Raw genomic sequence first — 15,261 nt, 5'->3', positions numbered from 1 at the left:
AAAGAATGCATGTTTCTGAAAGCAATAAAAATGCCTTTAACTGGACTTTCCAAAATGGGGTCGATGTAAAAAAGGACACACAAAAGGGAAAAGGACACATTGAATAACGGCTGATTCAAACAAAACATTGGAAAGAAAGAATGAGTTGGCAACCAAACAATCTAAGATGACCAATAACAACCTCCTTACACACTGCACCTTCAAGGGAACATCACATTTTTTAAATACTACATACATTTCTGAGAAAGTTTTCCTGTTTATTCCAGCTCAGATCTGACCCCCACAGACAAATGAAACACAGCCTTAGACATATCATAATGGTTTATAATCAGTCACTTGTGAATGGTGACGGTGACTGGCAGCATGTTCTGAAGCAACTCTCCAGAGGACTGCTGGGAACTGTCCGGTGCTAGCCTCAGATGCATGCTCCCATTCCCCACCACTGGAGCCACACGGAACCCCCGATAGGTCGACCGCACCGCCACCAGGAAGTGCCTCTTAAAAGTGTCACTCAGCGCTATGTAGATGAATGGGTTGATGCAACTGTTAGCATACCCCAAGCTAATCGCAATGTTATACGCATACATGAAGGCAAAAGTCGGCCTCTGCACTCCGAGGTGAACCAGTTGCAGGATATAGTGAGGCGCCCAGCAGATGAAAAACGCCACGCATATTGCCACGGCCATGCGCGTCACCTTGCGAGTCCTGATCCTCAAGTTGCGCTGGGGCAGTGGCGCAACCGTAACCGACATGTTCTGGAGGATTTTAAAGAAAACGCCGCAGATGACGACTAGCGGTAGGGCGAAAGCTAGCACAAACTGGTACAGTGTGAACCAGTACGTATCGGTAGCTGGGTTGGGTAGCAGTAACGCACATCCGATTGTGCCATCCTTTAGCGGCATGAGTCCGGTGTACATCCAAACCGGAGTGATGGACACCAGGGAAAAGACCCAAACTAGGGCCACAGCTGCTCCAGCCATGAATGGCGTACGGATGTGCTTGAAGCGAATGGGGTGCACTGTGGCTAGGTAGCGGTCTAGCGTCATGACGGTGAGGATGTAGGTGCTGACGATCTGGCTGTTGGAGTCCAGTGCGGTGATGACGGTGCACATGGTGGAGCCGAAGCACCAGGAGCCGCGGCCGACCAGCTGGTGGATGAGGAAGGGCATGCCCAGGAGGAAGAGCAGGTCAGCGATGGACAGGCTGAATATGAAGATGTCCGGGCCCGTCTGCTGCGAGCACAGCTTGGTTTTCTTGACGATGGTGTAGATGACAATGGTGTTCCCGAGCAGACCCAGCAGACAGATGACGCCGAAGATGCTGGGCATGAGCACCGTGGTGTACTGCTCGTAGTCTGCTGTGGAAGAAATATACATATAGTGAGTGAAACATTCATTTCTGTTGCTAGTGAAGGCCGTCTTATCAGGCTGCATTATAGGGCCTCGGCCAGCTGGGGGACTCAAGAAGAACCAGGCTAACAGTATGTGGCAACAAATCAACATCACTGTTTTGAAAGTTTAGTCTTAAATTCTCTTCAGTACCTTTAGTTTGTCATATCATGTTTTAGAATTAAAAGAAATGCATAAAGAAAAAAAGTGACATTTGGATCTCTGCTGTAGGACTAGATGTGGCGCCATCTACAAGCTGCAGAGGAAATTACACCGTTTTAAAAACATTTCAACACATGCTTCAAGCTGGTCACTTACTGGTCTCAGAACGCAGTTGTACTTATCATTTTTGGAAAAAACAGCAGAGAAGATTCTCTGAGCCACGTCATAGATAGAGAAATTTAATTCAGATGGATTCCTTTATTTATTTATTCAGATTTAAAATAAAAGAATAAACACAGAAAAACCAGACCAGAGAGAAAACATAAGCAAAAATAAGTAGACCTCCAACAAAAACAAACAAACAAACATACATCTGGACATAATTTGAAAATGGAAAAAAATATTTTTACATTTTAAGAATGTCCATAATAATGTTAGTCCAGTCATTTGTCATTGTTAGTGCATTTTTTGCTGCTGCCAGAAGGATGATCCAGAGATAATTCCAGGCCCAAATACATCGTCCTGAAATCCAGTGCGATGGTGATGTCATAAATTGTGAAGCTTTATGGATCTCAGTCCAACACGAGCCGTGAGCAACAGGAAATCAAGAGAGAGGTCTTTACAATCAGACCCATTGTGCTGCGCCATTGTTGGAAATGCTTAACCAAATTTAGACCACTACGACTAGACTGACACAAGTTCTCTAGCCAGTATCCTTTAGATGTGTGGTAGTCAAAAGTAAAACTTGTTTCACTGGCAAAAATGTTTAGATTATAACATTATGTCAAGTTATGAAGATTCTCCGTTGTCCATTGGAGTGCATTATAAAGCAAAGAACAGTTGGCCCATGTGAGCGATTTATTCCACCCGCCGACCTACTTATAATAAAAAGTAACATATACACTACAATATCTTTTTCCAATGCGAGTGTATTGTAAAGATTTATGCCATTTTTCCTCCTATAGCTTTATTATTCCCATAAATCACATTTACGTTTTTAAAGAAAAGTGTTGAAGAGAAATATTTTCCAGGCAGGTATTTGATGGTATGGACATGTAGAAAATGTATATTATCTTGTTTATGCACAGAAGCTGCATAAATTACACTTCTGTTGTAATCATACTTTCAGAATTGCGGGAACTCAGACGGAAAAGTGTTGCCGCTAAAGCTATAAAGTAGTGTAATGTTCATGAGACCAACATGTCACAGCACCAAAAGCACCTAAGAACATCTCAGACATGTTAGTGCCATATGAACCATCTCGGACTCTGAGGACCTCGGACCGGCCTCCTGCTGGTGCCAGAGTCAGGACTAAACATGGACCGGCCTCCTGCTGGTGCCAGAGTCAGGACTAAACATGGATCGGCCTCCTGCTGGTGCCAGAGTTACAAACTCCGTGCTCCGTTACCTTGACTACAAACACACCAAAGAGGAGTGTTTAGTTTATTACCTGGATAAGGTAAGGCTGAGCATTAAGATAAAATAAGATAATCCTTTAATGTCCACACAAGGGGAAATTTAGTTACAACGCAGTAGAAACAGGAGGAAAGGACAGATTACAGGAAGTTTTTTTAAAAAAGGGAGTGTCTGCAGAGCCGCGGCGCGCGGCGGAAACTGCCATGTTATCTTTGTGCCGGCCGCGCACCTCGGCTCCTGAAACTGCTACGCTATTTAACCGCATTTTAGACCATGCCGGGTTAAGGTTAGGCTTAAGGTTAAGGTTAGGGTTAGGGTTAGCCATGAGGCTATAACGGGCTTTAAGGGAAATGCAGCGGTCCCTGAAACTGCGCGGCCATTAGACCGCGCCGCGGCTCTCCAGCCACGGCCTAAAAAAAAAACACTCTTGGGCGGCAGTAGCTCAGTGGTAGAGTGCTCGTCTTCTGATCCGATGGTCGGCGGCACCCGCTCAGGGAGAGTGGTCAGATCCACTGGCCCGCAGGTTGGTGGGGCGATTGCAGCTGCCTCATGTGAATACTGCTGTTGTGCCCTTGGGCAAGGCACTTAACCTGACTCGCCCCTGGTATCTGCGAATACTGGTGTGTGAATGTGTGAGTGAATGGATGACTGGTTCCTTGATGTAAAGCGCTTTGAGTACCTTGACGGTAGAAAAGTGCTATATAATTCGACCATTTACCATTAGTAGAAGAACTCTTATGAACAAAACAAAAAACTCTTATTAACAAAAATCCTCTCCTATCTTAATAGGGAATGGAGGGGGGGAAATAAAATAGATAAATAAAAATAAAAAGATAAAAATGAGATAATAATAAAATGATAATAGAATAAAATAAAGTAAAGTAAAAATAACTAGCATAAGACTAGGTAATACTAATAGTAGGTAAGTAAACAAAATAAAACAAAATAAAACACTCTTATTTACATCGGTTGTATGCACATGAATATGGCCTTAATTGCTTGTGAGTATGACAGTAGTTGCACATGAATATGACGTTATTGCACATGGTTAAATCAGTACTGCACATGTTCAGGACTAACAGTGTTTGTTATAAAGTCTGACAGCAGCAGGAAGGAAAGACCTGTGAAACCTTTCCTTCACACAGCGAGGGTGGATCAGTCTCTCACTGAAGCTGCTCTCCAGAGCGGAGAGAGTGTCCTGCAGGGGGCGACACTCATGGTCCAGCATAGATGTGAATCTAGCCAGGACCCTCCTGTCCCCCACCTCCTGCACCGAGTCCAGAGCACAGCCCAGGACGGAGCTGGACTTCTTGATGACTCTGTCCAGCCTCTTCCTCTCCCTCTCTGTGATGCTGCTGCTCCAGCAGGCCACACCTACAGGAGGGCTGATGCCACCACAGAGTCGTAGAAGGTCTTCAGGAGTGGCCCTGTCACTCCAAAAGACCTGAGTCTCCTCAGGAGGTAGAGCCGACTCTGGCTCTTCCTGTACAGTGCTTCTGTGTTATGAGTCCAGTCCAGTTTGTGGTTCAGATGAACACCCAGGTACTTGTATGAGTCACTCTCTCAATGTCCCGTCCCTGGATGTTCACTGGTGAGGGGGCAGTGGGGTGGCGTCTGCGGAAATCCACCACCATCTCCTTGGTCTTCCCCGCGTTGATGAGGAGGTGGTTCCGCTGACACCAGTCCACAAAGTCCTGCGCCAGTCCCCTGTACTCCGCATCATCGTCGTCCGTGATGAGTCCGATGATGGCAGAGTCGTCAGAGAACTTCTGCAGGACACAGCTGTCCATGTCATGTCTGAAGTCTGCAGTGTAAAGGGTGAAGAGAAAGGGCGCGAGGACAGTGCCCTGGGGCGCCCCCACACTGCAGGTCAGAGTGTCAGACACACAGTTCCGGGCTCTCACAAACTGGGGTCGGTCTGTGAGGTAGTCCAGGATCCACTCTGCCAGGTCATACTCCACACCAGCCGTCTCCAGCTTGTCCCTCAGGAGCAGCGGCTGGATGGTGTTGAAGGCACTGGAGAGATCAAAGAACAGAATCCTCACAGAGCTGCCAGGCTTTTCCAGGTGAGAGAGAGAGCGGTGCAGCAGGGAGATGACGGCGTCCTCCACTCCGATGCCAGGCCGGTACTCAAACCGGAGCGGGTCCATGGCTGAGCTCACTGTGGAGCGTATTTTGTATCTCTAAGTATCTCTTAGCTTCTATTCATAAACATACGCTTTCGTTATTAGAAAACGCATGACAGAATGTTATAAATGACATGTCTTTAAGAACACTCTCCACACAGCAATAATGTCTGTGATGTGATTAAATATTAAAATGTAAAATGTTGCACATGTAGTTCAGGGTAACTAATGCCAACAATTGTTTGTGTTTTTATTTCCTCTTAATGTAATAATTGCTACTAAGCACTGTAAGTTACAGTTTCACTGAGATTGTTGTTTTGCTCTTTACAATCTGAAGTATAATCTGAAGTGTAGAATGCCTCTTAGTCATTGTATGATCATTACCAAAAATGGAACAGAAGTGTGTTTACTTAATTAATTCAGTTGTAAATGTGTTTTTAAAATATGTATTTATACAGTCAATGTAAAATATTACATTTTGGACATCACATTTTTTTTTAAACACGGTCTTGTCATATAGCGCTCCTTCTATATTTTGCATTACCGGTCGCCACAGGGTTTTAGGTTCGAGCACTCTTTTCTTTAGCATGAACCCTTTTTTTTTCTCTGTTATTCTTCTGCTTTGTGTATTTGTGGTTCCTGTGTTTGTTTGACCAGAGTTTTTGGAGCCAATCAAAAATTATTGATGACAAAATCAATACAATTAACCCAAGTGAACCGCAGAGTCAAATGTTCTCACCATGTCTAATTAACTATTGGAGCTCTGATCGTGTTCTGTTTGTCTTTGTATTAGTGTATTTTGAAGAAAATAAAAGAATACTAAGATTAATCCCCTGAATGCTGTAAATCGGGCAGCAGTTTTTTTTTTAGGTTTTTTAAGTTCTTTTCCCGACTTCTGCATTTTTTAAATTTGTGACAGTTTTAACCTTGCTACGCTGATGTGGTCGTCCATTTCTGAGGATTTTGAACCAAGATTGAGAAACGGCTCTTTGAGGTTGTAAAATATAAATTGCTCTTTGGAAAGTCCAAGATTGGATAAAAGCGCATCATCATTTATCAGCCTTAGACAAATGGAGAGAGGCAATATCAAGATTGACTCAATTTGGAAACCAGCGCGGCAGCAGTTTTTTGTTCACGCCATGGCTCAAATTACATTATTATGTATTAATTCATTGATTTGAGAGGATCAGCGCTGTCTCGCCTCCACACAGATCTGACCAATAAGCCTGGTAGTCCAAAGGACTGGGTGGGCATCACTGGCACTGCCCTGAACTGGTTAAGGTCCTATCTGGAAGACAGGAAGTACTTTGTTGAAATTGGTAGCTGTGTCTCAGACCACATGACCCTGACCTGTGGAGTGCCCCAAGGGTCAGTCCTGGGTCCCCTTCTGTTCAACCTCTACATGCTGCCGTTGGGTCAGTTGATACGCAGTGAAAATGTGTCCTATCACAATGATGCAGACGAGTCAGATCTATGTTTCACTGTCGGCAGGTGAATATGGACCAGTAGATTCACTCTGTCACTGCAACAGATCAGTTTGTGGAGGCAAAGCAACTTTCTCCAGCTGAACTCAGACAAGACTGAAATAATCGTTTTTGGCCCACAGAAACAAAGAGAAAGTGTTAGCGTCACCTCCAGAGTCTCGCTCTAAAACCTACAAACCAAATTAGAAATCTGGGGGTAATAATGGACTCAGACTTGAACTTTAATAGCCACATCAAATCAATAACATCAGCAGCTTTTTACCATCTAAAAAACATTGCCAAAATATAGTGTCTAAACCAGACTTGGAGAGACTTATCCATGCGTTTGTCTCCAGTAGATTAGACTACTGTAACGGCCTGCTCACTGGCCTCTCCAAACGAGCTGTAAAACAGCTGCAGTTCATCCAGAACGCTGCTGCTCGGGTCCTGACTAGAACCAGGAAGTACCATCACATTAGTCCTGTTCTCAGGTCTCTGCACTGGCTCCTGTGGCTCAGAGAATAGACTTTAAAGCAGCTCTGCTTGTGTACAAGTCTCTTCATGGCCTAGCACCAAAATACATCTTGGATATGTTAGTGCCATATGAACCATCTCGGACTCTGAGGACCTCAGGGACCGGCCTCCTGCTGGTGCCCAGAGTCAGGACTAAACATGGACCGGCCTCCTGCTGGTGCCTGAGTCAGGACTAAACAGGGACCGGCCTCCTGCTGGTGCCAGAGTCAGGACTAAACATGGACCGGCCTCCTGCTGGTGCCAGAGTCAGGACTAAACATGGACCGGCCTCCTGCTGGTGCCAGAGTCAGGACTAAACATGGACCGGCCTCCTGCTGGTGCCAGAGTCAGGACTAAACATGGACCGGCCTCCTGCTGGTGCCAGAGTCAGGACTAAACATGGACCGGCCTCCTGCTGGTGCCAGAGTCAGGACTAAACATGGACCGGCCTCCTGCTGGTGCCAGAGTCAGGACTAAACATGGGGAATCTGTGTTTCAGTTTAATGCAGCTAAAATCTGGAACATTCTTCCTGAAGATGTGAGACAGGTTCTACTCTGACAATGTTCAAATCTAAGCTAAAAACAGTTTTGTTTAGCTGCGCATATGACTGAAAGGATTTTTATCTTTGCACTCTTCTCTTTTGTTTGTGATTTTATTAGTTTAGACAATCAGTTGGATTGATAATTTTTAATTTAGTTAATTTTATTGTATTTCTGTTTCTGTAATTTCTTTGTGATTTGAATGCATGTTTCCTGTTGTGTGAAGCACTTTGAATTGCCTTGTGTATGAAATGTTCTCTACAAATAAACTTGCCTTGCCTTGATAAGGATTTAATACATGTTGTGTTCCGCATACACCAATAAGACCAGTGGAAAAACACCACTACATTGATTATTCTGAGGCTTGTTGCTTAAGATAATGTCCCCAAATCCGCCTCTAGAGCTGTGTATTCAAAACTCTTTCACTTGGAGATATACAGATACAAATACTGCTACTCCACCTCCTTTTCTGGGTCTATCACAATGGAATATTGTACATATACATTGTGTTATAAAGTGTAAACTCACAACATAGGATTAGAAGCAGCTTTGTCTTTGCTGCGCCGCCTGTTGTGCATCTTGTTAGCACTGATTTGTGAAGAAAAAATAGTATCTGTGATAGTTAATCAATTTGAAATAGTGCAAAAGTTTCACGCCTAAATTGCGTGATGGAGTAATGCAATGTCTCCCTGTGAGTTTAGGAAAGTAACTGAATTCAAATTTCTGAATTAAAAAAATAAATTATATAATAAAACTGTCAAACTCATAGAACGCGTAATACAAGAAATAAATAAAGTTTCATCTCGTTTTGAAAAAAATAAAAGTAACTGAATTCTCCAAAGGAAATCAAATGAAAGAGTGCATTTCGTTTCGTACATGATTTGAGTTATTTCCCAACTTGCATTGGTTTTACTTCATTTTAATTCCTTTTCAATCGTCTATAAAGTGAAAAAGGGTTTAGAATCTGCCTTGGGAACTGAAAAATTAAAGCAGCATCTTCCTGTATAGATTTTTCTGTCTTGTCCAACCCACAGCGTTACGAGTCATTGTTTTTATGGCTTTAGCGGCTCCAGCGTCAAATGTTCACGGCTCCGATCATGTGAAAAATGTGTGCATGTGACTTTCATAAACGCAGCCCTCGAGATGAAGACATAGCAGAGGAGCAGCGAGGCGATGCAGAGTGCAGCACCCACAGTCTGCACCCGGCTTTAAAGCAAATCAGGCATCCACCCATATGTTGTTGTTGGCAGTGGGTTTTTTCATGGCCAATGAGTTTTGACCATGTTTTGGGGCTGATATGCTGGTCCCATTTTGATTATTTTCTCTACAGATGAGATTTTTTCAGAGTAAATTGGAGAATAAAAGAGCAATATGGTTGTATGTTTACACAGTTACACAACAATAAATTCTATATCCCAAATAAACAAATTCTGTTCTAAATAAAAATAAGAAAAAATATAGACGCAAGCGGCAATGATCGGCCCTCGCCACGCCGCTGCCACGCCGCAAGAGGAGGGGGCGCAAACGCTTTTTGACTTTTTTTTTAGACTTTTGATGGTCCACCCCTGAAAATGAGTCTCACCAAATTTCAGGTTAATAGGGCTAACGCCCTGGGAGGAGTTCATGAAAGTATACAGTGTGAACATGTTCTGGCGATTTCCTGTAACAATTATGACATGGGTCTCATTAACTCTTTTGATTGGGATGCCAAAATTGAATTTTGTGTCATATTAAGGTGTTTCGCAAAACTAAACATTTAACCTTCATATAAAATCTGTAGGGTGTAAAATTTATTTATTTTACTTCAAGTAGATTTAGGGTAAAGAGTTTAACAACTGATTCTAATTTGACGCAATTCGGACTTTATCTGCGATAACAGCAGCAAATGTAAAATTTGGGAGATTTCTGAAATTCTAGCAACAGTTTGTGGCTTCGCCGCACAGAGACAGGTATCAAAGTAATTTGAATAACTTTTGATGTCCCACTCCTCAGCAACATTTTCACCAAATTTCAGCTTTTTAGCTAGGCCAACGCCCTGGGAGGAGTTCATAAAAGTACGACGTTTGGAAAAACTCCTGAGTCATGCTTAGCCATTTTTGAACCAAGATGGCCAACATTTGGACGGCGTTGCCGTAATAATATTTTTTACTTCTCTTGTCACCATCTACCTCTGCGCCAAATTTCATGACTCTACGATTCGATTTTTTTGGGGTCATTTCCAATCTCTCAATGCATTTTTGGTACATTTGGGGGCGCTGACGCGCCAATATTTAAAATTTTTGAAAAGGGAAATAGCCAGAATGTAGAGAGGCACAATTTTTAGAGGTGTGCAAATTTTTGTGACTTTTCATCAATGTTCACTGGTTGAAAAATAGGGGGGTTGGTCCCGAGAAGAAGAAGAAAGAAGAATATTCCGATGCGAAAACAATGTTTCCCATTTTTCAAATATCATAAATTATATATTTTCGCACTTTCCTACCTCATGGTGTGGGTCCCTGGTCACTGACGGGTACTTTTGTTAATTTTGAGTGGGCTCCGCCCACTATGTGCTTTTGGCCCTCTTAACAGTAATAATGTTTTTTTTTTGTAATAATTTTTGCATTACTGTACATTAACGGAATATGCAAGAGATGGTGAACGTATTTGTGAGCTACTTAGCGCAAACGAGTGCTTTATATGGGGATGACGACCGCGAAGCATTTGTTTAGTGCACATTTTTGTACGGGCTTTGCCCGTTTACACCGGTAATGTTCCATTTTCCTACTGCTAATTAGTATGCACAGGGCATGCGTGAGTGAAGGAGTGCGTTAGTGAGTGTTTGGAAGTGGGCGCATCGCGCTCGATTTCATTACGTGCGCACTTTCGCAGCCGCACAGGCCTTACAGAACTAAGGGATCATCTCAAAATGGTTTGAAGCTGAAAAGACTTAATTTTTCTAGTCTCTCTCTGGACCCCCTCCCCCCCCAAAAGACTTTGTCTGGCTTCACATAAAATGTTAAGCGTTGATAAAACGATAGTAGCTTGATAGACCCTGCTCACCTCTAGTTAAAATCCCTGAACATCCTTTGGTAAGTTTATCAGTAGAAGTTATGAACTCTCCAAATAATGTCACCTGTCGCACATGTTTGTTTACTCAATCCACATGGTCCACAGGCCCTAGGGGCCCTACGGCACATCCCATTCAACCCAAACTGTGAGATGACCACATTGAGATGAGAGAGTGAGAAACTCATGTTTCCTGTCAAAACCTGTAATTGTCAATTGCCTGAGTTTAGAATGACAGAAGCAGAACAAGCGCTTTTGTCTTCTGTGATTGGCCGAAACGTCATGCAGGGTTTGTTTTGTTTCCTTCTTCCGGTCAGTGCGTAGCACGTTACTAGAGCATAATCTCTTGATAATTTTCTGCGCCACGTCTTGCAGCCAAAAAGCTTTTCCAACTTTTGGCGACGGCCCCGCCCCTTGTGCGGGCCGCGGCGCGTCGTGCACGCACCCGCCCCGCTCCTCGCACGCACCCGTCGTACTCTGCGCACGCACTCGCCGCCTAATGTTGGCCTAATGCTCGTTGCAGTTTTTCAGCATTTTAAAACAATTACTGCCACAACAATGTATTGAAGCTTCAAAGCAACAAGACGAAAAATATCAAGTCTTTTCAGCTTCAACCCATTTTGAGATGATCCCTAATAGGCCTCTCGACAGCTTGTGGCGCTCGGGCCTAATCATAAGTTAAAAGGTAATTAGTGAACTCAACTTAAAGTTAAAAAAGATTTCTGGGCCTTGCTATGGATTTTAGAATTAAAATCGATAATCAGCAACAGCAGCAAGCCAAATATTGAATTTTACCCAAATTCTATGATTTGAATTTACTACAAAGCAGCAGTTCCATTGGACTGGCCACTGACAGCTTTAAAATAGCACTACCTCATCCAGATCATTTAAAGATCCATGGTTTCAATGCCAAAGCGACCTCTCTGAGTGTTTCTCAGACTCCTCCAGAGTCGGCTCCTCCTGCTGAAGCTCCTGAGCACATGGAACAGGCTCAAGAGACTGCAGCGTGTCACGTGACCAGAGCTAATGTGCTCACAGTTATAACGACAAAAAGCAATGATTACACAAATGAAAATAAGCCAGAAATGATTCAAGTGTGTTAAATTCAAGCTTTGTGAATAATTTGTTATTAAGTTATACATGTTGTGTCTTAGTCTTTCTGTTTACATTTTTCTTAGACCTCGCGCTAAGCCAAACTACATCAGACCAAACACTTAAAATAAAATATGACTTTATTGTCCACACATGGGGAAATTTTGTTGTTACAACGCAGTAGATACAGAGGGAAAGGACAGATAACTTGTAGGAAGTTTGAAAAAAACACTCTTTATAGAAGAACTCTTATAAACAAAACAAAAAAAAACCCTCTCATATCTTAAAGGCGCAATGGACAATTTTTCGGCGATTTGAGAACGCAGGTGGAAGTGCACATGCCACTCCCCCGTGTGGACTGATACAACACACACGTGCGTTTGTTTATTAGTGCGACGGATCGCATCGCATCTCTCGTCTCCCATAGATTTCTGTCCACTTCTGAGTCAGCTCGAACTGTCTTTCTCCGTCTTCATTTTGCCCCGTACACTGAGGGAACTATATTATGATAGATCCATGCGCTTAGGCACGCGGAAACGTGGGGACGAGCCTGACGCGGCTGCAAGTGAGCGGTAGGTGCGTTTTATGATTGATACGTGGCAGGACTAATGATTTATCCACGCCAAGAGGAAATATGATAAAAAATTTTCTGAAAAAAATCTTCCATACCACTTTTAAGGGAATGGAGGAAAAAATAAATAAATAAAATAAAAAAGATAAAGATAAAAATAATAGTAAAATAATAATAAAATAAAACACAATAAATTAAAATAAATTAAAATAATAATAAAATAAAGTAAAGTAAAAACGACACCTATCGCTGCAACAGCTTTAAACATCCTCACACTGGAAAAGAAAGACCAGAGGAATCATACCCTGCAGTACAAAGTCTGTCATTCATGTGTGAAACACAGAACACTGGAGCAGAGTTAGATCTAAACATTTGAATTACTCTGGCAGCTCATTTTGTAGAATCGACTCATCCTGGCTCCTGTCCAAAAGAACGTGTCTGTATTCACCATCTAAAGCAGGAGTCACCAGGTGCTCTGGGCCGCTCTCTCTGGACCGGTTCTACATGTAAAACATCTCTTTTCACCAAAACCGCTGCCAAGACTGTTTATGTGAGAGCTGGACATGAAGAGACAGCAACAGACGAGATAACCAGCTCCACCTCACAGTTTATATTTTCAAAATACACCCAGTGGTTGCGGAGTTATGAGCCAAACCAGGACTCCTACAGGACTGAACCAGGTCTAACCCAAACCAGGACTCACACAGGACTGAACCAGGTCTAACCCGAACCAGGACTCACACAGGACTGAACCAGGTCTAACCCAAACCAGGACTCACACAGGACTGAACCAGGTCTAACCCAAACCAGGACTCACACAGGACTGAACCAGGTCTAACCCAAACCAGGACTCACACGGGACTGAACCAGGTCTAATCCAAACCAGGACTCACACAGGACTGAACCAGGTCTAACCCAAACCAGGACTCACACAGGACTGAACCAGGTCTAACCCAAACCAGGACTCACACAGGACTGAACCAGGTCTGACCCAAACCAGGACTCACACAGGACTGAACCAGGTCTAACCCAAACCAGGACTCACACAGGACTGAACCAGGTCTAACCCAAACCAGGACTCACACAGGACTGAACCAGGTCTAACCCGAACCAGGACTCACACAGGACTGAACCAGGTCTAACCCAAACCAGGACTCACACAGGACTGAACCAGGTCTAACCCAAACCAGGACTCACACAGGACTGAACCAGGTCTAAACAGAGCCATAGAAGAATAAACCGTTGTAAATGCTCAAATTTCAATGACTACATTTGCCTAAAAAGGTTGGAGACGCCTGATCTAAGGACTCTGACTCCTTGTGGACTTAATGTTGAGTCAAATATATATTGTCTGTTGTTTTGTTTGTTTAGTGGGCTTACTTCCCTGGGTGACCGCTCTCCTTTGAGGGGACCACCTGGACTTCATATAACCATTTCATACACAGGTCCATGGAAAGAAAAAGAAAAATGATCTGAAGAAGATTATCAGCCAAAACATGAACATAAAAACATTTTGTACATCTGCCACTTGAGTGTGCAATGCATTTTTTGCCTTTTTGAAATCACCGTTTGTTGCATTTGCACCTCTGCATGTCTAATATGGTGTGTTACAGTTGCATTACATTTTTCTTTCAGCCACAGCATTTGAAACATCACTTTGGCTTATAAGTGGCTAATTAAAATCTACTGGACAGAAATGATGGGCTCCATAGAAACCACTGAACTGGCTGTTGTCTTGCAGGTGTGACATGTCAGATTCGCATTTTGTAATATCCTGGGCAACAAACAAATTCAAACTATCACCGTTGCTCAAATTAAACATGAAAACGGTGCTACATTAAATATAACTTGTTTTTGTTCTTTAATAGGGTGATTTTATAATATGTCAGTAGAATATGTTCGAACAAAAAAGTGTTCCGTGACTCAATAAAAAAGGTTAGTGAGAAATCAGATTTATCAAGCGCGTCAAATCATTTTCTGCGCGATCAATTGCTAAAGTTTTGTTTAGTTCATGCTCGCCACAAAAGTGCTTCACGTTCATCAGACTTTACTTCACATGCTTGGGATATATATGAATGACTGATCTATACTCTTTGTGATGCTCTATGATGTCTTACCTTCCTCGGGACTCGCAGACGGAGTGGCGGGCGCAAAAGTCGCATTTGGCGCGGAATCCAAGTCCATCCCCGACAAATAACGGACTCACACGGGGCTCAGGGTGCTCTGGTGGAGGGTGCGCGCCGCGGGACAGCCCGGTCTGTGGGTGCTCGGTCTGTAGGTGCTCGGTCTGTGGGTGCTCGGTCTGTGGGTGCTCGGTCTGTGGGTGCTCGGCCTGTGGGTGCTCGGTCTGTGGGTGCGCGCCGCGGGACAGCTCGGTCTGTGGGTGCGCATGGTGCACGGCTGCCGCTGCTGCTGGTCGGCACCGCGCGCACTGAGACGCGGGGAGAGAGTGTGTTCTGCTGCTCTGGGTCTGTCCGTGTGGCTCCACAGCACCTCTCACACTCTCACACTGATGAAACGTGCTCCATAGTCACTGAGCTGACGTAAGAAGCTGTGCGGTATGAGGGCGTGATCATGATCAATGGGACTAGTGTGGACATAATGGGAACTAGAACTATGTAACTATAAAACAACAATAATCTCACTCCAACCGCAAGTATTCATTTTCTAATGTTAGAGCCTCATTCCAAAATGTATCAAATGTATTATTTGTCTCAAAATTATAAAAACAATACTACATAATATTACAACGTGAACGAAGGGTGCCTGAAGTATTTCCTCGCTGTGTGAAGGAAAGGTTTCGCAGGTCTTTCCTTCCTGCTGCTGTCAGACTTTATAACAAACACTGTTAGTCCTGAACACTCGCAATACTGACCTAACCTAATACTGATGTGCAATTCCGTCATATGTGCAATTACTGTCGTGATTCATGTGCAATTACTGTG

The 15,261-nt window shown here is 43.5% G+C and overlaps 1 protein-coding gene across 1 annotated transcript; it reads right to left on the bottom strand.

The window, feature by feature from the left end:
* Positions 1 to 309: 309 nt before the first annotated feature.
* LOC140357577 (melanin-concentrating hormone receptor 1-like) lies at positions 310 to 14,545 on the bottom strand. Its single transcript, XM_072442099.1, has 2 exons — positions 14,434 to 14,545; positions 310 to 1,357 (listed from the first exon to the last, which is right to left on the bottom strand). Exons 1-2 carry the CDS (start codon positions 14,498 to 14,500, stop codon positions 333 to 335), a joined length of 1,092 nt encoding a protein of 363 aa, XP_072298200.1. The 5' UTR covers positions 14,501 to 14,545; the 3' UTR covers positions 310 to 332.
* Positions 14,546 to 15,261: the final 716 nt, after the last annotated feature.

The sequence above is a fragment of the Eucyclogobius newberryi genome, unplaced genomic scaffold (assembly GCF_026437365.1).
Source record: "Eucyclogobius newberryi isolate DKJ021-1_F unplaced genomic scaffold, fEucNew1.0.hap1 SCAF_13, whole genome shotgun sequence".
NCBI classification, from domain to species: Eukaryota; Metazoa; Chordata; class Actinopteri; order Gobiiformes; family Gobiidae; genus Eucyclogobius; species Eucyclogobius newberryi.
This window is presented reverse-complemented; position numbering and strand designations above follow the sequence as displayed.

What these genes read in the sequence shown, in the direction of transcription:
- LOC140357577 (XM_072442099.1), bottom strand. Translation starts at nt 14,500, where the DNA reads ATGGACTTGGATTCCGCGCCAAATGCGACTTTTGCGCCCGCCACTCCG. An exon ending in GTCTGCGAGTCCCGAGGAAG is followed by an intron (nt 1,358 to 14,433) that starts GTAAGACATCAT and finishes TTTCTTCCACAG; the next exon opens with CAGACTACGAGCAGTACACC.